We start from the raw sequence: 24,353 nt of genomic DNA, 5'->3' as shown, positions 1-24,353 counted from the left end.
AGGTAATTTTAAGCTAATCAAAAAATATTTAATTTGCCATTAGTGCTTCTGATCAGTTGAAGCATTTTGACTCATCAGGGTACTGTGAGCATTTTGACAGAGTAATTATTTCTTCCTCCTGCGGCTCTTTGAGGAGCAGAGTAGTAGGACACCTCCAGTGTCCCTGACCCTGGCCTACTAAATGCTGATAGCACTCTGCAGTCATTGTGAGAATGCCCCTGAGGGAGTATTGCCCCCACTCCCAAGCTTACCCTTGAAAAACCTCTACTCAGGTTCTGGGTTGCCCCCTAGCTCTAACTTTACTTACTGCTCTTTCTAACAGATGTGGCCTGTAAAGAAAGTGTGACTGGAGGAAAAACTGCCTAAGTCACTCACATAAAATACTCTGCCTTTCTAAGCTGTTTAAATTTAATTGCAAAACACTAAACCTATAAACTAATTCTGGGACAGGTGTCTTAAAGGGCCCATAATAATCCCTTACCCTTAAGTGAGTTTCTGAGATTTAAAGTTCTTTAACACTAGGACATTATTTAAGTCCTATGAGAGCAAGATGGGAAACACTCTGGAGAGTAATAAAAATTGGCTAACTCCATGCTAGGCAACTTTAAGGTCTTATCTTACTTTGCCTCTGTGTTACTGCCTTGTATCTCAAAATGGCACGGTCTCCTCCCCCGGCCCCCTCCTTCAGCAACCCACCCGAGTATACACAAGCCTTTTAATGGATGTGTTTTGTTGGTCTGATTTTTAGCTTTTATTGCTTTTTCATAAAGAACACATGTCAAAAGCCCTTTATTAAATGGAAAGAATTGCATGGCTTCCTTCTGCTCTTTGTTTCCTTATATTGGATTGAAGGCTGACTCTTTACTCTGGAATGATTCACTTCACTTCACTCTAATAGAGTGATTTTGTGGTAAAATCCCTAATAGGTCTACCTCACTCAGGAGCATCTCTGCAGGAGAAATCATTAAACGTGAGTCAACACCATTGATCTTTCCCATCCTGAAAGAAGGGGGAAGATTTTCATATCACATAAATTAAAAATGAGGATTAAGATGGGAAAATAGAAGGACAAAGGAGTTAAGTGACAAAGAACTTCCTGTTCTCTTGAGAACTTCTCATATATCCTCTTTCCCCCAAATAATGCTTGTGGCCCTTCTAGAGGCCCAGTAATAAAAACAACAGTATAAATACATGGAATAGTAAATGCAGCTCTTATTCACTCTGACTTTTCTTCTGACTTGGCTGCGTCCTATTGATGGTCTCCTTTAAAAATAGCTTATTTATTTAGTATGAAATTAGAAATTACATAAGAACATATGGAAGAGTAGGGCTTGATTGGGTTTCTTTAGAGTTTTTTTATGCTTATAATTTTTTTTTAAGATTTATTTATTTGAGAGAGAGTGCAAGATTGAGGGAGCGGCAGAGGGAGAAGGAAAGGGAGAAAGAGAGAGAGAAGCAGACTCCCTGTGGAGTGCGGAGTCTGATGCGGGGCTTGATCTCACAATCCTGACATCATGACCTGAGCCGAGACCAAGAGTAGGTCGTTCAACCAGCTGAGCCACCCAGGCATCCCTACAATTCTTTTTTTTTTTTTTTTTTTTAATGAACTATAGCTGGCATACAGTGTTAGGTTAGTTTCAGGTGTACAGCATAGTGATTTGACAGTTCTCAGCATTATGCTGTGCTCGCCACAGTGAGTACAGTCACCATCTGTCACGGTGCAGTTATTACAGTGTTACTGGCTATACTCCCTATGCTATGCTTTTCATCTCTGGGACTTATTTTGTAGCTGGAAGTTTACACCTCTTAATCCCCTTCACCTGTTTTGCTGACCCACCACCCACCCCTCTTCTGGAAACCACCATTTTGTTCTCTGTATTTATGAATCTGTTTCTGTTTTGTTTGTTCGTTTTGTTTTTTAGCTTCTACACATAAGTGAAATCATACAGTATTTGTCTTTCTCTGTCCGTCTTTTCACTTAGCCTAATACCCTCTAGGTCCATCTTTGTTACCATGAATGACAACAGTTCGTTCTTTTTTAAGGCTAATATTTCATTATGTTTACATGTACCACATCTTCTGTATCCACTCATCTATTGATGGACATTTAGGTTGCCTCCATGTCTTGGCTATTGTACATAATGTTGCATACATCCTTTCAACCTAGTGTTTTCATTTCTTTGGGTAAGTACCCAGCAGTTTTGTTACTAGATCGTATGGTATTTTTCAAGTTTTTGAGGAACCTCTATACTGTTTTCCATAGTGGCTGTACCAATTACATTCCTACCAATAGTGCATTAAGGTTCCCTTTTCTTCACATTCTCACCAACACTTGTTATTTCTTGTCTTTAAAAAAAAAAAAAAAAGAGTTTATTTATGTGACAGAGAAAGCAAGCACAAGGGGTGAGGGGCAGAGGCAGAGGGAGCAGCAGGCTCCCCACTGAGCAGAGACCCTGCCCTGGGGCAGGGGATCATGACCTGAGCCAAAGACAGATGCTCAACCACTGAGCCACTCAGAGCCCCTCTTTCTTATAGCCATTCTGACTGATAGGAGGTGATATCTTATTGTGGTGCTAATTGTTAATTTTAGCAGTATGAAGCCCTCACTTTGCAATTCTATAAATCTTGAGATTTCTTATAATCTCTTTGAAGACAATAATCATGCCTTAAAGAACTTTGTATCATCCTAATAGTACCTTGCATGAAATAAGTACTTAATAGTGTTAGGTGGATTGATAGAAGAGAAGTATCAGCTGATTAAAAATAAAAATATTTTCTTTGGCCCTTATATTCATAAATGGGGCTGAAAATGATTGCTCTGTTTCAAAAGTTCCAAAAGGAGAAACAGGGATCTTAAACTATGTGTAATTTTTAATTGTTAATATTTGACTCATTACCTTCTTCCCTAAATTTAAACTAAAATACTGTATATTGTGGCTACTCAGAAGTTTATAAACTACCAAAAAAATTGATTTACAGGAAGCAGCATAAGGATTTTTGAAAGATTAGGTAATGTCTGCCAATTTAACAATGTCCTTTAGGCTTTGAAGACCTTGTGGTTTGGAAGCCATGCTTACCTTCAAGAGGAACTTTCCTACCCTTTTGCTATAGCTGATGAAATGGGTGATGGGAAAGGATTCCTTTGGCACTATGCCAAAAATAGAATTTTAGAGATTACAGTTCTAAATGATTGAGTTGCGGGTTTGAGGCCCCATCAGAAAAGTCTAGGTCTGAAGTTTCTGGCTACAGTCATACAACATTTATTTATTGACTTAAACATCTCATAGTTTAGGCTCAATTCTGACATTCACAAGTGCTAATAGAGAGGGTCTTTTCTGATCCCCTTAGCCAGAAGCACTTCAGAACTTAATTCTGTTGTTCTATTTCCTTTTTTGCCACAAAGGAACTTGAAAGTTATAGATAGGGACCATTTGAGATTGTGAAACCACTCTGAGATCATTTTAATTTTAAAAGTAACTAATTCCAAGAGATTAGATTTTGTATGACTTTATAGAATGATAAAGCCTCTGTGGGTTTTACAATCTAATAGAATTATGAGGTTTACTTTTAGCAGTTGTTCATAATTAATACACCATTTTGCAGGTATATCCACCCCCTTCCTATGTACAAACACTTATATTTATATACTCTGCCCTCAGGAATTCAAAAAAATGAGTTTGGCTCTGAACCAAAGAGCAGATTATGTTCTTTCTAGCTAGCTATTGTTTCACCTGTCTGTCCTTATATACTCTTAACCTTTGCCCTATTTCACATATTTACCAGATGAACTTTTAAAAAAATATTTTTTAATCTATCCTGGATAAATATCAGGACCCCTTCTATAGGCTACTAGTCTCTGTTGAATAGCAAATATAGCAAGCAGAGTATCTAAAATGGTTTTTTCTGTAAACTTAATAATACCATGTTTGATACCCAAAATTCAAATATAAGTTCCAACTATAGTCTCCCTCTTCATGTGGCAATGAACACTGTTGGTCTTGAATTATCAGTTTACTGGAGAAAGGGGGGGGGGGGGGGACTATGTTCTTTAACTAGGAAAAGAAAAAGATTTGGAATTCCAAACATACCTTTTTGAGATGATAGTTGGGTATACTGGTTCCTCTAGTCAAAGCCCTTCAGTGACATTCAAGGAGTCTCCATTCATCCCTTAGATGACACAAAGGATTTTCAGGGTGCATTGGGGTAGCCTGAGTGTTCATATGGTGAAATTCTGATAGTCTGGACCTAGAGATAATTCTGGGAGTTGTATCAGCCATAATAAAATCCTTCTCTCTGGTGTTTGTCCACCAAATCCCACCAAAAAAGAAAAGTTTGCTTAAGAGGTAGTGACTTTTTGTAGCCTTATCAGATTTTACTGGTCAAACAGTATAATATTGGGTCAGATTTAGTTCAAAGCACATGTTTTTTGCCAGTTTGATAATCAGGGATGAGATAACTATCCTCCTATCATGTCAGAGTAGAAACTACTCTTTCTCTTCTCACCAGTGAAGGACTTATACAGGCTCTTTCTTCTTGGCTTTCAAACTTTTTTGACTGTGACCCACATAAGAAATGCTTTTTATACTATGACCCAGGGTACATATAGATATATTCTGTCTAACAGAAACAGCAGTTGCATGAAAACACACCCTTACTCTGTGTCTAATGTACTCTGATTTTGCTATTCTATTGTACTTTTTATTGATGTGGTTGTGAACCACCAAATTGATTCATGACCATCTAAGGAATCTTAGTTCATTGTGACTTTAGCCCAAGTGACTACTTACTGCCATTAACAACCCCAATTCTTTGGTGAACAAAGAATCGTAATTAAATCTGTAATGAGAGACTGTCTTTCAAAGGTTCTCTGGAGTAACCTCTGAAGTTACCTCATTTGCCTGCATTTCCCACCTTCATAATATAAAAGAACTGAGTAGCTTTTTAACTTTTTATTTTTAAACAATTCAAATTTACAGAAATATTTTGAGAATAAGTATAGGAGTGCTTGGCTGGCTCTGTTTGTTAAGCATCTGACTTCAGCTCAGGTCATGATTTGGGGTCCTGGGATGGAGCCCTGTGTGGGGCTCCCCACTCAGTGAGGAGTCTGCTTGTCCCTCTTAACTTCCCCCCACTCGTGCTTTCTTTCCCCACCTTTTCTCTTTCTCTCTCCTTCCCTCCCTCTCAAATAAATAAAATCTTAAAAGAAAAAAAAAGAATGGTACAAAGACCCCTTGTATAACCTTCACCAAGAAACCACATTCAAATTTCACCAGTTGTCCCAGTAATGTTCTTCGTAGCAGAGGGCTCCAATACAGGATCACACATTAGACCTGATTCTCGGGCAGCCCCAGTGGCTCAGCGGTTTAGCACCTGCCTTCAGCCCAGGGTGTGATCCTGGAGTCCGGGGATCGAGTCCCACATCAGGCTCCCTGCATGGAGCCTGCTCCTCCCTCTGCCTCTCTCTCTGTCTCTCAAGAATAAATAAATAAATAAAATCTTTAAAAAAAAGAAGAAGAAGAAGACCTAATTCTCATATCTCCCTAGTTGGTCTTTCCTTACCTTTCATGACCTTGGTATTTTTTAAGATGACAGGCCTGTCATGTATGTCCCTCAGCTTGGGCCCAGTGTTTCCTCATAAGTAGACCCATTTTATGCATTTTTTATACAATGTCACAGAAGCAATCCTTTGCTGTTCTCATTTTGTCCTAACAATTTGTCCCTACTGGTAGTGTTGAGCTTTGATCACTTGATTAAGATAGTGTGTGCTAGGTTTCTCCATAGTAAAGCCCACTTTTCTTCCCTCATGATTAATAAATATTTTATGAGGCAATACTTTGAGATTATGTAAAATCCAGTTCCTCATCCTATTTTTATCTATTAGCTTTGGAATCCACTAATGTTCCTTTCTTGGATTGATTTTACATTGATGTTTGCCAAATGGTGATTTTTCTAATTTCATTACTCCTTCTACATTTATTAGTAGGCATTCTGTTGTAAGGAAGAACTTTGTCTCATTTCTTTTTTCATTCATTTATTTGTATTAGTGTGTGCTCGTAGGTTCCTATGTTGTTCAATGGGTTATAACTTTTCACTATCATTATTTATTTTGATGCTCAGAGTGTTTCAGGTTTGGCTTTTTTAAGCAAGTCTCCATGTCCTTTTGCCATGTTTCCATTATTAAAGTGCTTCCTTACTTTCTGACACGAAAGACCCAGGCCCATTTTCTTATCCCTGCCCCAACTCTGGAATTAGTCATTTCTCCAGGGAATCCTGTTCCTTTTAACAGAGAGTGGAGCGTAGAAACTGTGATTTGAGCGCTAGGTGCACGGAATGCTGCTGGAGTGTTGCTCTTCCCACGTTTCTCAGTGCAGAGAGCTAGGAAATACATAGATAGGTGCATTTAGTTAGACACACATGCACGCACATATCGTTACATCTTTAGTTATTTAGGTCTGTATATATTGAAAATACATACCTTCGATACCTTCACTCCTGCATATCACAAGGTTTTATTCTAAGTTTCTCTTTTTTCTTGTTTATACCTACCTTCTCCAGCATTAAGAAACCTAGCTCCCATTGGCCTCAATATGATTATTTATTTGCTCTACCCCCCTGTATAAAGCCAGTCGTCTAAGTAGAGCAGGTTACTGTCTCTCGGTATTGAGAGAATCAGATGAGATAATATATGTTAAAACACTTTAAAAGAGTTTACCACTGCCTAGGAGTAGATATAACAAAGAAGTGAAGAGACAGGAATGATAGTTGGGAGTAATAGGCTTTTACATTTCCTCTTCAGTTGCCAATGAGTAATGAAATCACTGTATAAACTGTACAGAAACAGATCAGGGAACTGACCACATTTCATCTTGCCATGCTTTGAGGAATAGTGTAACCTGGTGACTTGCATTCTGGAGAGTGAAAAAGTATCCCTCCTAATCCCTCCCTAGACAATCTGTGCTTGCTATGGGAATGTTACTATTTAGGTTTACATCAATATTTCTTTTCTAAGTGAAGAGATCTATAGAGAAAAACTCATTCTTATTAGATGAGATTAACTATATAACTAGGATCTAAAACACAAGATTCATAGATCTGAATTCCCAAAATAATTGGCCTTTCAGACACAGTCTAGTTCTGGCTTGTGGTGGAATTGAGCAGTCTTCTTCAGTTTTTTAGATTGAGAATGAATTAAGACCTCTTTTATAAACCCTCATCCACCTGTATTCCTCAGACCAACCCCCAAGTAGCTGATCACTTCCCTTCGTTTAATTTTACAAAATTGGTCATAAGAATAAAGAAGATGTCAAGATAATTAGAGGGAAAAAGAGTGGCATGCTGGGAAGAATTGAAGGAAAAAGTATAAATTTCATGTAGGAAAAGGAAGGGCAGGATAAAGTTTCCAAGAGCCCAGAGGGAAGTGAGTTGTTACTTTGGGGCTAAACCTATTGGCTTAGAAAGCATTTGGCCTAGAAATGTTGGATAGGGTAGTGATGACAACAGAGTGCAAAAGATTAAATTTGAGATGTTTCAAGGCCAAATCCAAAAACCTTCAACACCAAGCAAATAAATTCCTTTCTTTTTAACTCTTAATTGTCCCTGTGGGTAACTCAGCCCTGCATTCTCACATTTCCGCTTCTGTCTCTGCTTTTTCTCTTCATTTCTGACTCTTTCCCTCCCCTTACCTATACCCTCTTTCCACCTTGTTCTTCCCTGATTACAGCATTTTAGAAAATGCTGGTAAGCTGTATACTCAGAGATTCAGCCACTGAAGTCTCTGATGTACAGAGAGCTTCCTTTGCAGTGGGCCAAAGTTTCCATTTGCTGGGCTTCCTTGTGGTGTGGCAGGAATGCCATGTCATCAAAGTGAAACATAAAGGGCCCAAAGGTGCGTTGACTCATGTGTCTGTCAGGGCTTTGTTACTTGAGAGATCCAGAAGTTGAAAAGTCCCCCTTCTCCTATCTCGCCAGCTGTTTGGAGAAGTCAGCCGGTGAAGCCGCTGCTTACTCTAACTAACGCGGTGGATACCAGAAGGTTTGGTGGGCTTTGCCCCTGAGCCTGTCCCCAAAGAGCCTCCCTTTATTCCTAGAAGCTGGCAGGCTTTCTTTTCCTCCTGCAAGTGGCAACCCGAATTCTGAGTTGAAAGTGAATCTTTGCCCTTGGCTCTTCTCCAGCATTCCTCGCTGAGCGAATAGGGATTTGGAATGTCAGAAAATAGAAGAGGGGAGGGGAAAAGATGTGTGTATGACTGTGAGTGTTTATATGTAAAAGCAGCTTCGTCTGGGAGGACTTAGGGAAACTTGACTTCCTCAGATGGCTTCCTTCTCATAAACTCTTGGTTCCTTATTTGTATTTTTGTTTTGTTTTTTTGTTTTTAAGTTGTTTAACCTGAATTTATCACGGCAGTTCTAAACCCCTTCCAGCCCAAGTGGAGTCAAGCTAAGGAAAGAGCATGATTTCCAGAGCATTTCTGTTTCTTCCCTCTGGATAAAGTGACGGTAGTTCGTCCCAGGCTCATCTCCGGCAGGATCCAAGGTCATCTTTCCTCTGGGATTTAATCTGGTGTCATCGGGAAACTAGACTCAGGTTTTATTGGGGAGCAAGTCTCAATAAGAAGTGTCCTTTGGGAGAATCAAGGACTCGATCTAGGCATACAAGGTGTGGCTCAGCACAATACCCTCCGTCGTAAGCTACCAGTCCCGAGCACTTGTGGTTGAAGCTGGACTGCAAATATTGATGGAACACGCCTCTCAGACTCTGTTTAACTGTGGACTGGTTCAGAGCACAAGACTATAATTTACAGGGTGGCTTTTATCCTTTATTTAGTTCTATCCAAAGTCTTCTTGCATCAACTCAAAAGGAGAGATTCCCTGAGGGTAACCTGCAGGGGCAGTTTCCCAGCTTTGCGTGAAGAATCCAGTGGTTGAGTGTCTGCCTACATCCTGAGGAACCATGTCCTCTTTATATACCCGAAGTAAAGAATTCACTCGGAATAGGAAATCTCAGTCTGATTCTCCCCCAGCATCTCCTTCCCCGACTGCCAAGACACTCCGAGTAAGCAGCGTTTTATTTACATATGTTCATAGTTGTGTTAAAGGTGGAGAATGTGTCTGTAACTTGGGGAGTTAGGTTTAGAGCGAAGGCATTTCAGAGCATGTGGGAATCGGTAGAGGAAAAAAGAAAATTTGCAAGTAAAGATCCCGTTAGTTTCTCTGCAGGAGGTTATAGTTCATAATACTTACTGTAGTCTTAAGTAAAAGCAGATTTAAATATGTTAGACTTACAATTTCTATCTTTTAGCTTTTAACCGTCAGTTGTAAGCTGCCTGGGAGTAAGATTTTAGAGTCCTTGTCACTCTTACAGGCGTTTCTTAATTTCTGTGGTTATTTTTAGTTGCTCCCTTTCCTGTTTTTTTGTGGGTCAATACTATGTTTCTAGAGAAAAAGCTCCTAAATGGCCACAAAACAGTGTACATTAAACTTCAGTTATGTGCAAGCTCCTCGTGAACGTTCGTGTAGGCGTGTGTGTGAGAGCGAGTCTACCCTTGCCCGTGTTGTGTGCCCACTGAGCGATAGAGAGAAAGCAAAATGAGCAAGGAGTTACGGACACTCGGAGTCTTTCTTCCTCCTCAGTCTAGAAATTTCATGCTTACGAAGTCAAAGAAAGAACCCCTAGCTATTGACAACCAGCTGTGTGGAGGTGTTGGTAGTGCCCTAGGCAGATCCACTTGAGTTTTTTTCTCGAGTGTGTGTTGTGGAAGTGATTCGCATCTGACTTAGTGTCTTCCTCTGATGGGAACTGAAAATGCAAGGACTGCTACCAATAGCAGGCGATGAGAAGCCCCGATGGGCATATTAGGTAGTAGGCAAGGTAGCAGCTCCTTCTTAGGGAACAGGATTGTGCTCTGCTATCTACACAGAATAACAAGTACGATGGCTGTAGCTTCCTTATTTGGGGAGCTGTGGGGGAAAATCTGCAAGAAACCTGAATTGACTACTGCATTTCTTTTGAGTTATCTTCTGTTTGTTTTCAGCGTCTTTCTCATGGGATAGATTACCAGACAGTGGTATTTGCTATGTAACATGTGGGTCTGGAGCATCAGCTAGGAAAGTTTACCAGAATTCCAAAAAGATTTGGTTATAAAGCTCTTTCATTCATGAGTTCTTTCTGTGACAGGACTGAGAAGCTCGAGTGTCTGTGTCACCATTGTTGAGTTCTGGGAGTTTCACAGGCTGAGTCTTTCCTTTCTAAGAAGCCATCGATGAGGGGCGCCTGGCTGGCTCAGTCGGCCCAAGCCTGAGCTTGGTTTGGCTCAGGTCATGATCTCAGGATCATGGGATCGAGCCCTGCATCGGGCTGCAGACTGAGCATGGAGCCTGCTTGGGGTTCTCTCTCCTCCCTGTGTCCCGCCCCGTTCACACACACGCTCCCTCCCTCCCGCTCTAAATTAATTAGATAAATAAATAAAAATAAAAGGAACTGTAAACATAGTTATTTAAAAAAAAAAAAAAAAAAAAAAGAACAAGCAGCAGCAGCAGCCACAGACTGCTTCCCCCTCAGCAGCCCTTGGGTACTTTTTGGTGACTACCATTGAGGTCCACAAAATGGAGTACTTTTACTTCAGTAGTGTTTGTTTGTCTGTTCCCTCTTATCACACTCAGCGGCACCTTTGGTGTAAAGAGCCCCTTGTTAACATTTGTTCACTGCTGTGACACAGTTCCTGGAGTGATGCGTGACACCTCATGAGCACTCAACAGAATCTGTTTAGTGGCACACACCCCTTTTCCTTTTTCTCTTTGAACCCATTTCTTCTTTATGGTTAAGTGCTCCTTTCTTCTTGTCTCGGTCCTAACAGCTGCCACCCACCCTTTCTACCCTCATTCCATCCCCCCATCCCTGACTTTTTAGACAGAGGTCACAGTGGGAGAGAATTTGAAAATTCGGTTTATAGGAAACCAACACGTGGATGGCCTTAATAAGAGACTGCTTCCCAATTTCAGCGGTCAGTGGCTGTGGAGTCCCATAAGAGTGCCCGTTTACTGTAACCAGCTTCCAGGTCCACATGGCCTTAGGCTCTACTATAGAGAATGTGGATTTTCATTTATCATTCATGGTCCATTATGTCGCTTGTGTCTGTACGTCTGAGAGGGTGAAAGATACGCCAGACCAGTTTGGAGGCTGTTGGTACTAAAACTAAGACTTCTCTCCTAGGCTTCCCCTGTAGCCTGTTTGCTCTCACGTCCCAACTTATTAGGGTGCTGCTTCCCAACTGGTTTAAGGCTGCGACCGTCCCTCCCCTCACTGTGTGTGGTGCTCTTTAACGGCTAGTGTGGCCGTGGTGATGCTCATAGGCCTCGGATGCCCGGTTACCTGCCTGGCTGCTGCTTCACTTTCCTTACCTCATTTAATCCCCAGCCACCCTGAAGGGTGGGTGTTGCTGTCACCATTTTACATACGAGGAAACGGAAATACACGGAAGAGAAGTGGCTTACCCACCCCGTCAGCTAGTAAGCAGCAGAGCCTGGTCTCTCTGGCCTCAAAACCCGTATTTGTCCATAACGCTGGTTTCGTGCCAAATACACTGGAAAGTTAAGGAATCAAAGATGACAGTCAAAAGCTTGGGTAGCTGTGGGAATCCAAAATTTAGGCATAATGAGGACCCAGAAAACTACAATTATGGAAAGAGGAAAGCAGTGTCTGCAGACCAAGGGAGGGAATTGGCAAGCTATACGGAATCTCCCACGCCTGATTCTAGAACCCTGGTCAGAGCATAGGGAACCGTGGGTCCCCCAGAGCCTGAGCCCTTGTGGCTACAGGTCTTCATATCTCTCTCAGAGGCAGAGAAATACTTGAGTAAGGATGCTGGGAAGTGTCTGTGCATCTCAGAGTTAAGGTCAGAGCCTCTCTCTCTCCCCATGCAAACTTGACCAAGTGCACATTCACTTTTCTGTTAGAAACTGCACAAAGAGGTGTAGCCTCTGAAGCCAACATTCTTCAAAACAAATTATTGAAATTTTGAGCCAGCGTATAAATATTTGTGATTTTTTTTTTTTTTTTACTGTTGTTAAAGAGGCTAAATATTAAGTGTTTCCATATAAGGAAAATGCTTTCACAGGGAATTTTTAAATGATAGCCATTCACACGGGGAGGATATTTAGAACACCTTGCCCTTAGCCAGATGTTCAAGAAGCGGCATGTGCAAACTATAAACTGCAACTCAAACACATATGATTTTTAACTTGAGAAAACCAATAGCAGGATGATTTCTCAGTACTAGAAAACAAACTTATCTTACCATTCCTTTACTTTTCAACTCTCAACAGCTTCTGGTACTTTTAATATTATGTAATTCAGTGTTTCTGTACTCGATAAACTAGGACCATTTTAGTAATATAAAAATGTAATGCTTGCCTAGAGATTGTGCAACTAGTATCCTCCCTAATGAAAAAATCACTTATATACGGAAGATAGCGTGTCTTACCAGCTAAGATTCTACTTTCTCTAGTTTGTATTTCAAAAACAATATATTTCCATTCTCTGAACACAAAATTACACTGTTAAACATGGTCTTTAAAAAAACACCCCTCTCTTGGGCAGCCCAGGTGGCTCAGCAGTTTAGCGCTGTCTTTGGCCCAGGGCGTGATCCTGGAGACCCGGGATCAAGTCCCACATCAGGCTCCCTGCAGGGAGCCTGCTTCTCCCTCTGCCTGTGTCTCTGCCTCTCTCTCTCTCTCTCTCTCTCTCTCTCTCTCTGTGTGTGTGTGTCTCATGAATAAATAAATAAATCTTTAGAAAAAAAGATACCCCTCTTTCCATAAGGAAAATATCCACCATCTATTCTTTTAGTGTCTCCACCCCCCATCCCCCACTAAAATTACTATTCTAAGTGATATGCTCCTGATATTCCTGTTTTGGTTGACCCTGAATAGTGAAATAATTTTTTTTTTTTAACGAGTCTTTTGGCTTTCACACTAGGTTCACACTAGTTCAATATCTCTTTGTCTGTAAAATTTGGGGAGTTCCCTGAGTAAAAGATCTACTCATCTCTGATTTTTGTACCCAGGGAAGGCAAAACAACTTCCAGATTCATTCAGATTTTTTTTTAAGATTTTATTTATTAAAAAAAAAAAAAAAAAGATTTTATTTATTTGAGATAGAGAGAGCACGAGTGGGGGAGAGGGAGAAGCAGACTCCCTGCTGAGCTCAGAGCCTGCCTCAGGGCTCCACACAGGCCTGGATGAGGGACTCAGTCCCAGGACCCTGAGATCACAACCTGAGCGAAGGTCAGACAGCTAACCGACTAAGCCACCCGGGTGCCCCAGTTCACTCATATTTCTAATGGGAACCACACCAGCTATCTATGTATAAGAATTTGAAGGCTTAGCCGCTGTTCTCACACTCTGAAGCAACTACATGAGGTGCAGGGTTCACACAATTAGTAGAACAACTTCCTTTTGATGTATTTTTCCAACATTGAAAAAGTAAGAATTCTGAACTACAAATACATTACACACCTCTAGCTCTTGCTTTTTAATCACCATTTATATGATCGAGTCTCAAGTATATAAATTCTGTTAATTTAGAAATTAGTCAATTTAGATGGTTTAGCAGTTCTAAATCATCTTGAAAACAAGAGCAAGGTAATCATTGGTGGTCAATGCTCTCAAATTATTATTGGTAATTTAGCAAAATATTTTTCAATACAGGTGTATCCAAAGATAACAAAATACAAAAGAATGTCCACATTGTAGGGCTTTAGCTGATATTACATTGAATAGTCTTGAAGTAAGTAGGTCATCAGCCGAACCCTGGGAATCTTTTAACTAGACAGATTTTTATTGAATTGGTTGGTATTTATGATAATAGGATTGGGCCTGCATCTATAAAACAAGATCAGTAGCATTTTCCCCATTTAATCTGGATTTATATGTCAACTGAAAATACGGAGATTTTTCACAAGGTTTCTCTCCCCAGCAATTAACATGAATAAAGGGAACAATTAACCAACTTGTTTTGTTTTATAACCAGCTCTACAAACTAATGAGAGAGCATTTGATAAACAAGCAAGTGATGAAGGATTTCTGCTTTCACGAGACCTTGTCTATGTGGCCACTCGGGTTCGGAGTCTCCCCTCTGCCTCAGCATTTCAGACTGTCAGTATTGACGGTTGTTCTTTGCATGTCCTTTCTGCTCTCCTGTGACAAACAGCAGTTTAGTGTATAATCTTACCCTTTTTACGTGTCATACTACATCTGGGCACTACCAATCTGGAATTCATTTTTCGCTTTGCTTTATAATCCATTGTCATGAAATGAGAAACGTTTGTCTGGGTGAATAAGGCTAATTAACGGTGCAATCTGTTAACCATTTTTTTCTAATTAAAACCACTAATGTATCTTTTCTTTCTTTTTTTTTATTTCATTCAAGAAAAGTCAATAGCAGTAATTCTATGACCCAATGAATCTTCTTTTTTTTTTTTTTTTTCCAATGAATCTTCTAAGCAAGTGTAGTGGAACCTGTAGAAACAAACACAGTTCCCCGTTTGGAATCTTAGCTATATAGTGGACTAGTTAACCCATGTCCTACAAAAAACTGGATGAGATGGCGTCTGAAGTCATGGTTTTTTGACCAAAAAACACTGGGAGTTTTGAAGGCATCAGTTCCTTTCTGGGAGTTTCCAGGTGACAACACAGATGCAAGCCCAGTCCTACCTTTGGGCCTCCAATTTTCTGGTTCCATGATAAATGTTTATCAAGCCCACCTCTATTTTGAATCTTCCCACCATTAACATTTCATGAGCATCTGCTGTGCTGTACACTGGAATTAAAAAATGACAGGTACAGCCCTTGCCTTCAAGGAATTGACAGTCTAACTGGAGAGAGAAAAATGAAAATCGAGTACAGCGTGTTTTTTGTTTTAGAAGATCAGTCAAGTGGTAAATGCATTAGCCAGATGTTTAAAGAATAAAAGGGGCACCTCAGTGGCTCAGTTGATCGGCTCAGGTCACAATCCCAGGATTCTGAAGTGCCTGAAGCAGCCCTTCAGGCTCCCTGCTCAGTAGGGATTTGCTTTTCCCTCTCCCTCTGCCCCTCCCCCTGCTGTGTTCTCTCTCTCTCTCTCTCTCTCTCTCTCTCTCACTTGCTTGCCTGGTCGCAAATAAATAAAATATATATATTTTTTAAGATTTTATTCATGAGAGACAGAGAGAGGCAGGGACACAGGCAGAGGGAGAAGCAGGCTCCCTGCAGGGAGCCCGATGTGGGACTCGATCCCAGGACTCCAGGATCAGGCCCTGGGCTGAAGGCAGGTGCTAAACCACTCAGCCACCCAGGCTGCCCCAATAAAATATTTTTTTAAAATAAAGAACAATAAAAGATAGGTGGTCAAAGGAGGAGGAAATTGCATTACAAAAGTGGAAAAAATATATGAGAAAGTATAGGATTATTTTGAGAGCTACAGACTGGTGAGGCTAGAACAAAAGATATATTTAGGAATATAATAGGAAATGACACTAGGGACACAGCAGGAACCAGGTCATATGGGGCTTAGTATGTCATTCTAAGGATTTGGAGAGTTACCCTGTAGATAACTTGAAAAGTTGAAGTAAAGTGGCTGTGATCAGAACTGCTTATTCAAGAGCTATTTCTGGCATCTATGGAGGCTGGATTGTAGAGGCAGGGTCTGAAGGTTGAGCCTGTTGCCCTGAATGCCATACTCCAGGTGAGAAGTGATAAGGGCCTGAACAGAGACATTCCCCAGGCAGTAGGGAGAAGCACTCAGCTACTTGGAAGGTAGGACTGACAGACGGGAACCGATGGGATGGGGGCGAGGATGAGCCTGTGAGAGGGCAGAGTGAGGGCTGGCTCCCAGGTCTCGGGTCGAGGTGATTCAGCAGAAGATGGCATGTGCGGGAGGGAACGGGACATGAAGTGGGGAAATGATTACACTTTTGAGAAGTCGAGTTAGAGGTTCGGAGCGTTCAGATAGTGATATCCAGGAATGATTTGGTCTAAAGCTCAGGAGAAGATTATGGGCCGAAAACACTGATATTTATGATTAAGCCACAGAAGTGGTGAGCTTGTCTGAGGAGCAGATGAAGCATAAGGAGGGAGCTGAGAATAAAACTTGGGGGCGGAGCAGGTGGTAACACCTAGCAGGTACCCCAGCTTCTCCCTGTGGTTTTCCGGCCCGGGCACCGCTGGAATCCCAAGCAGGAAAGCAGGCGTGTATATTGTTTATTTGTTTGGAGGTACTATAGTCAACTATGATACAGTGATGAGCTTTAGTTCCCAAAGAATCCAGAAATTTAGGAGGTCAGTTTAGGGTCAGTTAAGAGTTTACGGTTCTAGTTTTATTTTCTGTACATAATCAGCTGTGCAACCTCAGGTGGTTTTTCAAATTTAAAAAAGTTCCCAATTTGTTCAGTATTTTTTACTTCTCTTTTTTGATCATAATATTTGTGTGAACAGACAACAATTATTGTCAGAAGACCCAAGGGAAGCAACTCGAGTTGGCTTTCATCTGCCTTTTACTCTTTTTCAGCCCCTTTTTTCTGTTCTAAACCTGTTTATTTTATGTAGTGAGTGGCAGTTATCCATCCGCAACGGAGGGGTTAGTTCTCATCACAGCCAGTCTGCTTAGGTTACACAGTGCAGGGAGTTTTACCAATGCGACGATTAGGTAAAGATACTCAAATTATGTCTGGACTTTAACCTTTATGGCTCATTATGAAAACAATATTTTCATATAGGAGTTTTTTTTTCCATATAGGAGTTTTTATACTTTTGTGTTTATTAACTTCATACAGTTGGTTATTTGGGAGAGAGTATAACTATCCAGACAGTAAATAATGACCTTAAATGTCTGTAGGTTAGAAAGGGTAAGTAGGAATTGGCCTGGATTATCAAAATCTACAAATAATCAAAACCGTTTACTTGAGTGCCAAGGAATTTGTTTGAGCTTATTACCCTTGCAGCCAACAAGCATTGGCAGAGCCAAAGGACCAAAGAGCAATGGGAGAGAGGATGGAAAAACAGAGAAAACTGTAGTTAATATCGTTGCTAATACTCCTCAAACATTCACTATATGCCAGTTGCACTCCCAAGCACTTAACATCTGTTGTCTTATTCAGTGTTTTTGATAACATCATACATTGGGCACCATTTCCCCTACTTTACTGATGAGGACACTGAGGCAGAGAGAAGTTAAATAATCATTTAAGGTCATGGAACAAGTAAACGCTGGAGCACTTAGCCAGTGAGCTGTGTAGCCAATCCACTAAAACTGTTGTGTCTCCATTAAATAACTCCTAAATTATTGCTAATATCCCTGACCACTTAACCTATTTTGAAAAGAGAGATTGTGATCATTAAACTGTATTTAAAGGAGGAAAATCCTTATAGAATAATTCAGGAAGAGGCAAATATAAATTAGTAAAAAGTCAGAATTTTGCATCATCTCAAAATAGTTATATTATTTGTAAGTATCTGTAGTAAAATGGTTGCTAAGGAGCAAAGATCTGCAATCTCCTTAAAGGTTGTAATCTAGAATTTTTAGTGTATTAATTGTATATAAGTAGTTACTCTAAAGCCATTTATAAGTGCTCAAAAATAGATCCTTTAAGCAAGGTCATTTCCCTTATTTTGTTTATACTATTAATTTGCTTTATAAAGTCATGTTTTTAAAACAGATGGTACAAAGGGTCTCCAAATGGCTCAGTTGGTTAAGCATCTAACTCTTGATTTCGGCTCAGGTCATGATCTCAGGGTTGTGAGGTTGAGCTCCGTGTTGGGCCTGGATATTGCTTAGTATTCTCTCCTTCTCCCTCTGCCCCTTGCCCCATAAAAAATAAATAAAGATACAAAGGTATGCTTGAATTCAGGACTTCCCAAATTATAACAAGTTCTGAATTCAAAGAGTCTGAATTACTGAAGCTTTTCTTATCCAAGGGACTCTTCTCCTGCCAAAAAATCAAGCAAATTGCAGTTACATTCCCCCTCCCAAATGTCTTCATTGTAAAATATCTGTTTTGGGAGCAAAATTTAGCTCCCTAAATCGAAAGACTTATGCATCTAAGGTCTATATGGGGGGTATAAAATGGTTTTAGTGGAAAAAAAATTTTTAAAGCTTCAGTTATCTTTTAGAGCTTCCAGTAGCAGCACTCTGGGATAACTGTGGCCCTAACAAGGTCCCAACTTGTGCCAGACTTCCCCAATCACTTATGATAGTGTCTTTCTTCATGACCACCTAGCTTCAAACTCCAGACCATAAACCCATTGGGCCTGTTCTTTCCATGAAATGTTGCTGAAAATCTCTAGTCAGAATTGGTCTCTCTCTCTCTTCTGGCTACTTTTTTATTTGTCGTGTGTAGCAGAAAGTCTAGTGTTTGATCACTTTCTTGCCTCCTCCTCTGGTTGTTTTATGGATGTGCTTTTCGCTCTTCCTCAAAGAAGAGCTCTTTGGTATCAGAGGCCCATGTCTTAGATTCTGCACGTATCTATTCTATTCCTCTAAGTATCATTCACAGAGCTGGGCACACAGACGCACTTAAAATATATACAAAGAATGAACACTGCTGCCTGTTTAGATCTGATCTCTCTGTTCCTACCCCATTTGGCCACCTGGAAAGGAGGTCAAAGGCCACACACTAGAAAATCCTATTTCTGAAATGTAGGCCAACCATAGGTCTTCCCAGGGCAATTGAGATAGCTGTCTATTGCAGTTTGCTAGTGCATCTATAGCTCTAAAATATGCCAGTTAATATTTTAGCTTCTGTGGGGACAGAAAGAGAAAGGGCTAAGAGCAGAGGAAGCCCCTGAGTTTGTGTAGGACCTACTGAGAAGTTAAAAGGTTTACCTTACGTTATTTAGGTTCCCAAGTAATTATTTCCTCTTGAAATATGAGGTCTGGAGGTTTTGATTCATGGCCTCTTCCAAATTTGAAATAACTGCTGCCCAAGCAGGCTGCTAAATGCTAAATGGTGCTAAAGTGACACCATTTAAAGAATATCCTTCTCTTCCCAGGCTTAATGGCTGAAAGAGTTGTTAGTGGTGGTCAGCAACGGCGCCTGTTGAAGAGCCTTAACAGAGGAGTGGGATGAAACTTCTAAATGTAGGACTTCTTGAATGCAGTACCTAACAGTATTTGGGGTGGATGATCAGGCTGCTCTTCTCCCGTGTGCACTAAGCCTTGCTCTTTTGAAGCCTCTGAATGTATTTTATGGGCTACCATTGTTTCAGGTGGCTGGCACAGCAGTGAGGACCTAAAACTCTGAGTTGTGTGGACAGTAAAAATATGTTTTAAATGTGAGAAATGTGACCCACGTGCGAGAGTCACAAGTTTTAGAGCTACTCATTCTCCTCAGTCATTTTTTTCATCATGTATAGTATGCAGCATGTGAAAGGCTAGAAAGAGAGTGTGCCTGAGCCTGCAGATACAGTCATGGATAATAATGGCTTACAAATTCTCTTAAATATAAAATGGCTTGCTTTGGATATTTTAGGGAGACCTAAGTATATGCATATATTTCCTTCTATGATAAATGTGATTTGTGAGTTCCAAAGGAGAAATTCTTCAGTAGCTAGGAATATCCACAAAGAAAAAGCATAGGCCTGCATAGAAAATAAGAACCGGGAAATTCCAATATTGAGGTAGCATCATCTATAGATACAACAAAAGATAACTACTTCTATAATTTAATAAATAATGATTTATCTTTTAAAATGTAGTGGGAAAAAATAAAAAATAAAAAAATAAAATGTAGTGGGACGTCTAGAATAATGTGACGGGGCATTACATCATCTCAATTCTACACGCGATATTACATTGACTGGATAGTCCCAACCTGGCAATGATATTTTTCAGAAATATTTATGATCCAGGTGCGCCTGTGTGGCTCAGTCATCAAGCATCTACCTTCAGCTCAGGTCATGGTCCTGGAATGCCCAGATCGAGCCCCAGGTCGAGTCGGGCTCCCTGCTCAGCGGAGATTCTGCTCCTCTCCTCACTCGTGCATTGTCTCTTGCTCACTTGATCTCTCTCTCTCTCTCTCTCTCAAATAAATAAATACTTGTGATATAAACTGAATGTTAAGGACTGTATTTGACTTTCTTGTTTGTTTTTGTTCCACCTGCGTTAAGTAATTAGGAAAGACAAATCAAAGAGTATAATATGATAAAGCTATATGCAATTTAATACTTTTTTATTTTTGCAATTTAATACTTTTAAAAGCTAAATTGTGTTTCAAAGCACACTCACCTACATGTGCAGCTGCTTGCATGGATGTACATGTTTCCCCAGTGCAAGACTGTGCCCTCAGCATTATTCTAGTTCTGAATGCATATAATCACCTAATTGCAGCTGATTGGCCATATACTATTGATGTTTCTTACCTTGAGGAAGCTATAAACTAGACTGTGTTTTTCTTTTAAAGGGGGAGTCTAAAATGGTTGGGGAAGGGCAGCCCCGGTGGCTCAGCGGTTTAGCACCACCTTCAGCTTGGGGTGTGATCCTGGAGACCCGAGACCGAGTCCCACATCAGGCTCCCTGCATGGAGGCTGCTTCTCCCTCTGCCTGTGTCTCTGCCTCTCTCTCTCCTCTCTGTGTCTCTCATGAATAAATAAATAAAATATTTAAAAATAAATAAATAAATAAATAAATAAATAAATAAATAAATAAATAAATAAATAAAATGGTTGGGGAGTCTTTTATGGTTGGAGTCTAAAATGGCTTCCCAAAGAATCTGGCCTAATCTCCAGAGCCCAGAAATATGATGAGATGGTTCTCCTCTGATTATGTTATGTGACACAATTCCCCTTAGGATGGGGAGATTTTCTTGGGTGGCCCTGATCTAATGACATGACCCCTTAAAGAAGCACTTTCTTGGCTGATGACAGGGGGAGCCAGGGAAATTTGAAGTGTGAAAGGACTCAGGATGCTGTTACTGGCTTGAAGATGGAAGGGGCCACATGGGAAGGAAGGCGGGCGTCTGTAGGAGCAGGGAGCTGCCCCCAGCTGACAGCCAGCAAGGAAATGGAGAGCTAAGACCTGCAGCCACGAGTAACTTGGTTCTGCCAACACCCTGAATAATTTTCCCCCAAAGCCTCCAGATAGGAGTCCCGCCAGCAGACACCTTGCTCTCTGCCCAGTGAGAACCTGAACAGGGAACCCGTAGATCTATGCTTGACTTCTGGCCTGCAAAAACTGTGAGATAATAAATGGATGTTTTGAGCTACTACATTTTATTATAATTTGACAGCAACAATGGAACACTAATGTAATTGAATTTTTGTATGATATTTAGATGTGGAGGAAAAAAACCAATACAGGTTTCATCATCACTATCCTCTACTGTCACACCTTGGTGTAAATCTTGAACGTTTTTTGTTCCACCCACATGTATATTTCCAAACTGTGCAGGATCCCCAAGGAGATTACTGGAACGATACAGACTCAGATCTCTTTCAAAGCTAGAAACTGGTAGACTCTCCTTTCAAGTTTCTTAAGAACCATCTGTTTGAGTTGTAAAGGGAATTCTTCCCTTACGGTAGAAAGCTAGGAGACCTCTGCCTCTCTTAGACATTTGTAGGAAACCAGAATGATTCTTAAACTCAAGAAGTTAAAAATTAATGAATGAATGAATGAATAAATAAAACAAACAAACAAACAAACTCAAGAAGTTATAGAATTATATCACCTGTCAGCTCCAAAAATGAGTAGATTTGCAGTCGCCCTACGCATCCACAAGGCTCCTAGTGCTTGCAGCTACACTCCCATCATTGACTTGTTCGTCATCAGGCATTCATGTGAGGACACTGAAGGGAAAGGCTGGTTCTCTGTAGGCCGTCCCAGAATAGTTCAGATTGTTGCCCCTGGCTCAACTAGTGCACGAGAACATGATATAAAATGTTCTTTCTGCTTCGTCCCTTTCAGGGAAAATGTAAATAGGAGATTTTTTCCCATCGCTGTGGGGTCAAGCCCTAACTCCAAAGGAACATAAGTTAAACCCTTTTCAGTCTTGGCAGTAGACATGTGACTTGGTCTCATTCCTTTCCCTTGGGCCCAGCTTTCCAGAGCCACAATTTTATTTTAAACTTGGTCAAAGGAGTTTGGTTTTAATTATGTGCCTTCCTGAACTCCTGATAACTTTCAAGTTAAAAGCTTTTGTGGGGATTTTTCTAAGCCAGTCTCTGGTGTTTTGAGAGCCCTACACATTTCACAAATCAAAACCGGCCTGGTTCCTGTCCCTTTGCCGGGTTGCCATCTGAATTAATGGCGATCTTCACTCTGTTCTTTTATTAGAAACAGGTCCCAACCAATGAGATTATTATGGGAGAATTTCAAGAGGCATGAAAGGAAAGAGCCTGCTTCTTGGTTTGGTTTTTTTTTTTTTTTTTTTTTTTTTTAACTATGGCCGCCTTCTAACTAATTCTTTTTATCTCTGTTTTCTGTATTCATACTGGTTTCTGAACAGCTTTTTGTCTCTTCCGCTCCAGGGTCTCACTCACCATATCTAGTGCCCCCAGCTGGGCCATAAAAGCGGTGAAAATAATTCCTTCTATGAACAGTTTTTATCTAGTATCAGACACACCAGTCTCGCTTCAATGGCCATCATTCCTCTTCAGTAGAAGGTGGAGGAGCAGCACTCTTTAACTAAAACATTCAGAGAAGTTCCTTATACGACTTCCAGACCAGAGCGTGTGACATCATACACATGTGCATTAACCTACAAACAGGACAGATACTCATGCCTTCTCTAAAATATATGATGTCATCACGCACAGAAAAGCTCTTCAGACCCTATTGAAATAGTAGAATAAGAGTAACTGTTCTGTTTTTAAAAGTGAGAGCCCAGGGGCACCTGGTGGCTCAGCTGGTTAAGCGTCCGACTCCTGATTACGGCTCAGGTCCTGATCTCAGGGTCTCGAGATCAAGCTCTGCACCATGCTCTGTGCTCAGCACACGTTCTGCTTGTCCCTCTCCCTCTACTTCTCCCCCTGCTGTGTCTGTCTGTCTCTCTCTCTCAAACAAATAAAAATCTTTTAAAAATATAAAAGAGAGGCACCTGGGTGACCCAGTGGTTGAGCGTCTGCCTTTGGCTCAGGGCGTGACCCCGGGGTACCGGGATCGAGTCCCACATCGGCTCCCCCGCATGGAGCCTGCCTCTCCCTCTGCCTGTGTCTCTGCCTCTCTCTCTCTCTCTTTCATGAATAAATGGATAAAATCTTTTTAAAAAATAAAAATAAATAAAAGAGCCTGCAGAAAAGAAATAGGGCTATTGCCAGAACATAGGTAAGAGGAACTCACATTTCTAACTTCTAGAAGATCCTAGATTTAGCTTGGGTCCCTGAGCCCTGTGTTGTAGGGCATCTTCTTATTTGCTGCCCACTAGGCCGACTTCTTAGAATCTTCTCTTGGAAAACCTTTGGTGTTCATTTCCCCAGCCTGTGTTCTGCTTGCCTCTTATGATGTCACTTCCTGGCTTGCTATTCCCCTGAGTCCACTTAGGCAAGCTCCCACTCTATCTTGTCTCCCTCTCTCCACATTCACTCAGGAGTCTCCCTGCAGGGATGGCAGTCAGCTTATTAGAATGAGAAGCAGTGTCAGGATAACAGTGAACTGTGCTTAGTTTGATTGACAGCAGGATAAAAAGGGGAAATTGAAGTTAAGTCTCTACCAATTCAGAACCTCTGCTCCTTTTACCCAAGACACCCAAACTTTTCTCTCCCTAAATCTAACCAGTGTTTTTCATCAAACACCAGATTATCTTGAACATCAAGCCAAGCAAAACAATGGTTTCTAGAGGTATTCCACCCATGAGAAAATGAGGAAGTGTGATCTAAGGTTTTTATCAGAAGCTGGGAAATTGTACCCTAAGTCCTGTATATGTTTTGTTTTGTTTTTAAGAGAGAGAAAGGGTGGCAGGAGTGCGAGGGAGAGGGAGAGAGAATCCTAAGCAGGCTACATGCCCAGCCTGACATGGGGCTCAACCTCAAACCCCTGAAATCATGACCTGAGCTGAAATCAGGAGTTGACCGCTTAACTGACTGAGCTACCCAGGCGCCCCATCTCCTGTATACTTTTAAGCTGGCTTGCCTTCCAGCCCTATGGGAACACTCCTCATAAACTAATTTCTATTACGATGAGAACATCATTGCCTTTAGAAATCCCAGTTGTCTTCCTTCTTTGATACCGTTTGTGTTATGGCAATGTACTGCCTCTACTGTATCCACATCTTGATTCTTGAAGTTTATATGCTCTCCTCTAATTGGCTGGGTTGACCTTCCCAGGACATAGCTAAGGTAGCCCTTGAAAGCAATAAAAAATAAAGAAAAAATTAAAAACCTAAGGAGTCCAG

The 24,353-nt window shown here is 40.9% G+C and overlaps 1 protein-coding gene and 1 long non-coding RNA gene across 16 annotated transcripts in view; one reads left to right on the top strand and one right to left on the bottom strand.

The window, feature by feature from the left end:
* PPP1R12B (protein phosphatase 1 regulatory subunit 12B) overlaps positions 1-24,353 on the top strand; it is a 204,676-nt gene that overhangs the window by 153,218 nt on the left and 27,105 nt on the right. Inside the window, exon 21 of one of the 14 annotated variants that reach the window (XM_049111995.1) lies at positions 19,862-20,083. The exons of 11 other annotated variants lie outside the window; for them this stretch is intronic. In XM_049111995.1, coding sequence (XP_048967952.1) covers positions 19,862-19,873 — 12 coding nt within the window. In that variant the 3' untranslated portion in view covers positions 19,874-20,083. Of the gene's footprint in view, positions 1-8,252; positions 9,053-14,026; positions 14,237-19,861; positions 20,084-24,353 lie in introns of those variants that run through there. 2 more of the 14 variants (XM_049111992.1, XM_025458524.3) reach the window with 2 other exon arrangements.
* On the bottom strand, positions 6,009-23,461 carry LOC112667053 (uncharacterized). Of its 2 annotated transcripts, XR_003141029.3 has the most exons (4): positions 23,303-23,459; positions 14,095-14,193; positions 11,495-11,579; positions 6,009-6,375 (listed from the first exon to the last, which is right to left on the bottom strand). It is a non-coding gene; the product is annotated as an uncharacterized LOC112667053 (long non-coding RNA). The 2 variants fall into 2 exon arrangements; XR_003141028.3 differs by lacking the exon at positions 14,095-14,193 and having other exon boundaries at positions 6,013-6,375; positions 23,303-23,461.

Source organism: Canis lupus, chromosome 7 (assembly GCF_003254725.2).
Source record: "Canis lupus dingo isolate Sandy chromosome 7, ASM325472v2, whole genome shotgun sequence".
Lineage (NCBI taxonomy): Eukaryota > Metazoa > Chordata > Mammalia > Carnivora > Canidae > Canis > Canis lupus.
This window is presented reverse-complemented; position numbering and strand designations above follow the sequence as displayed.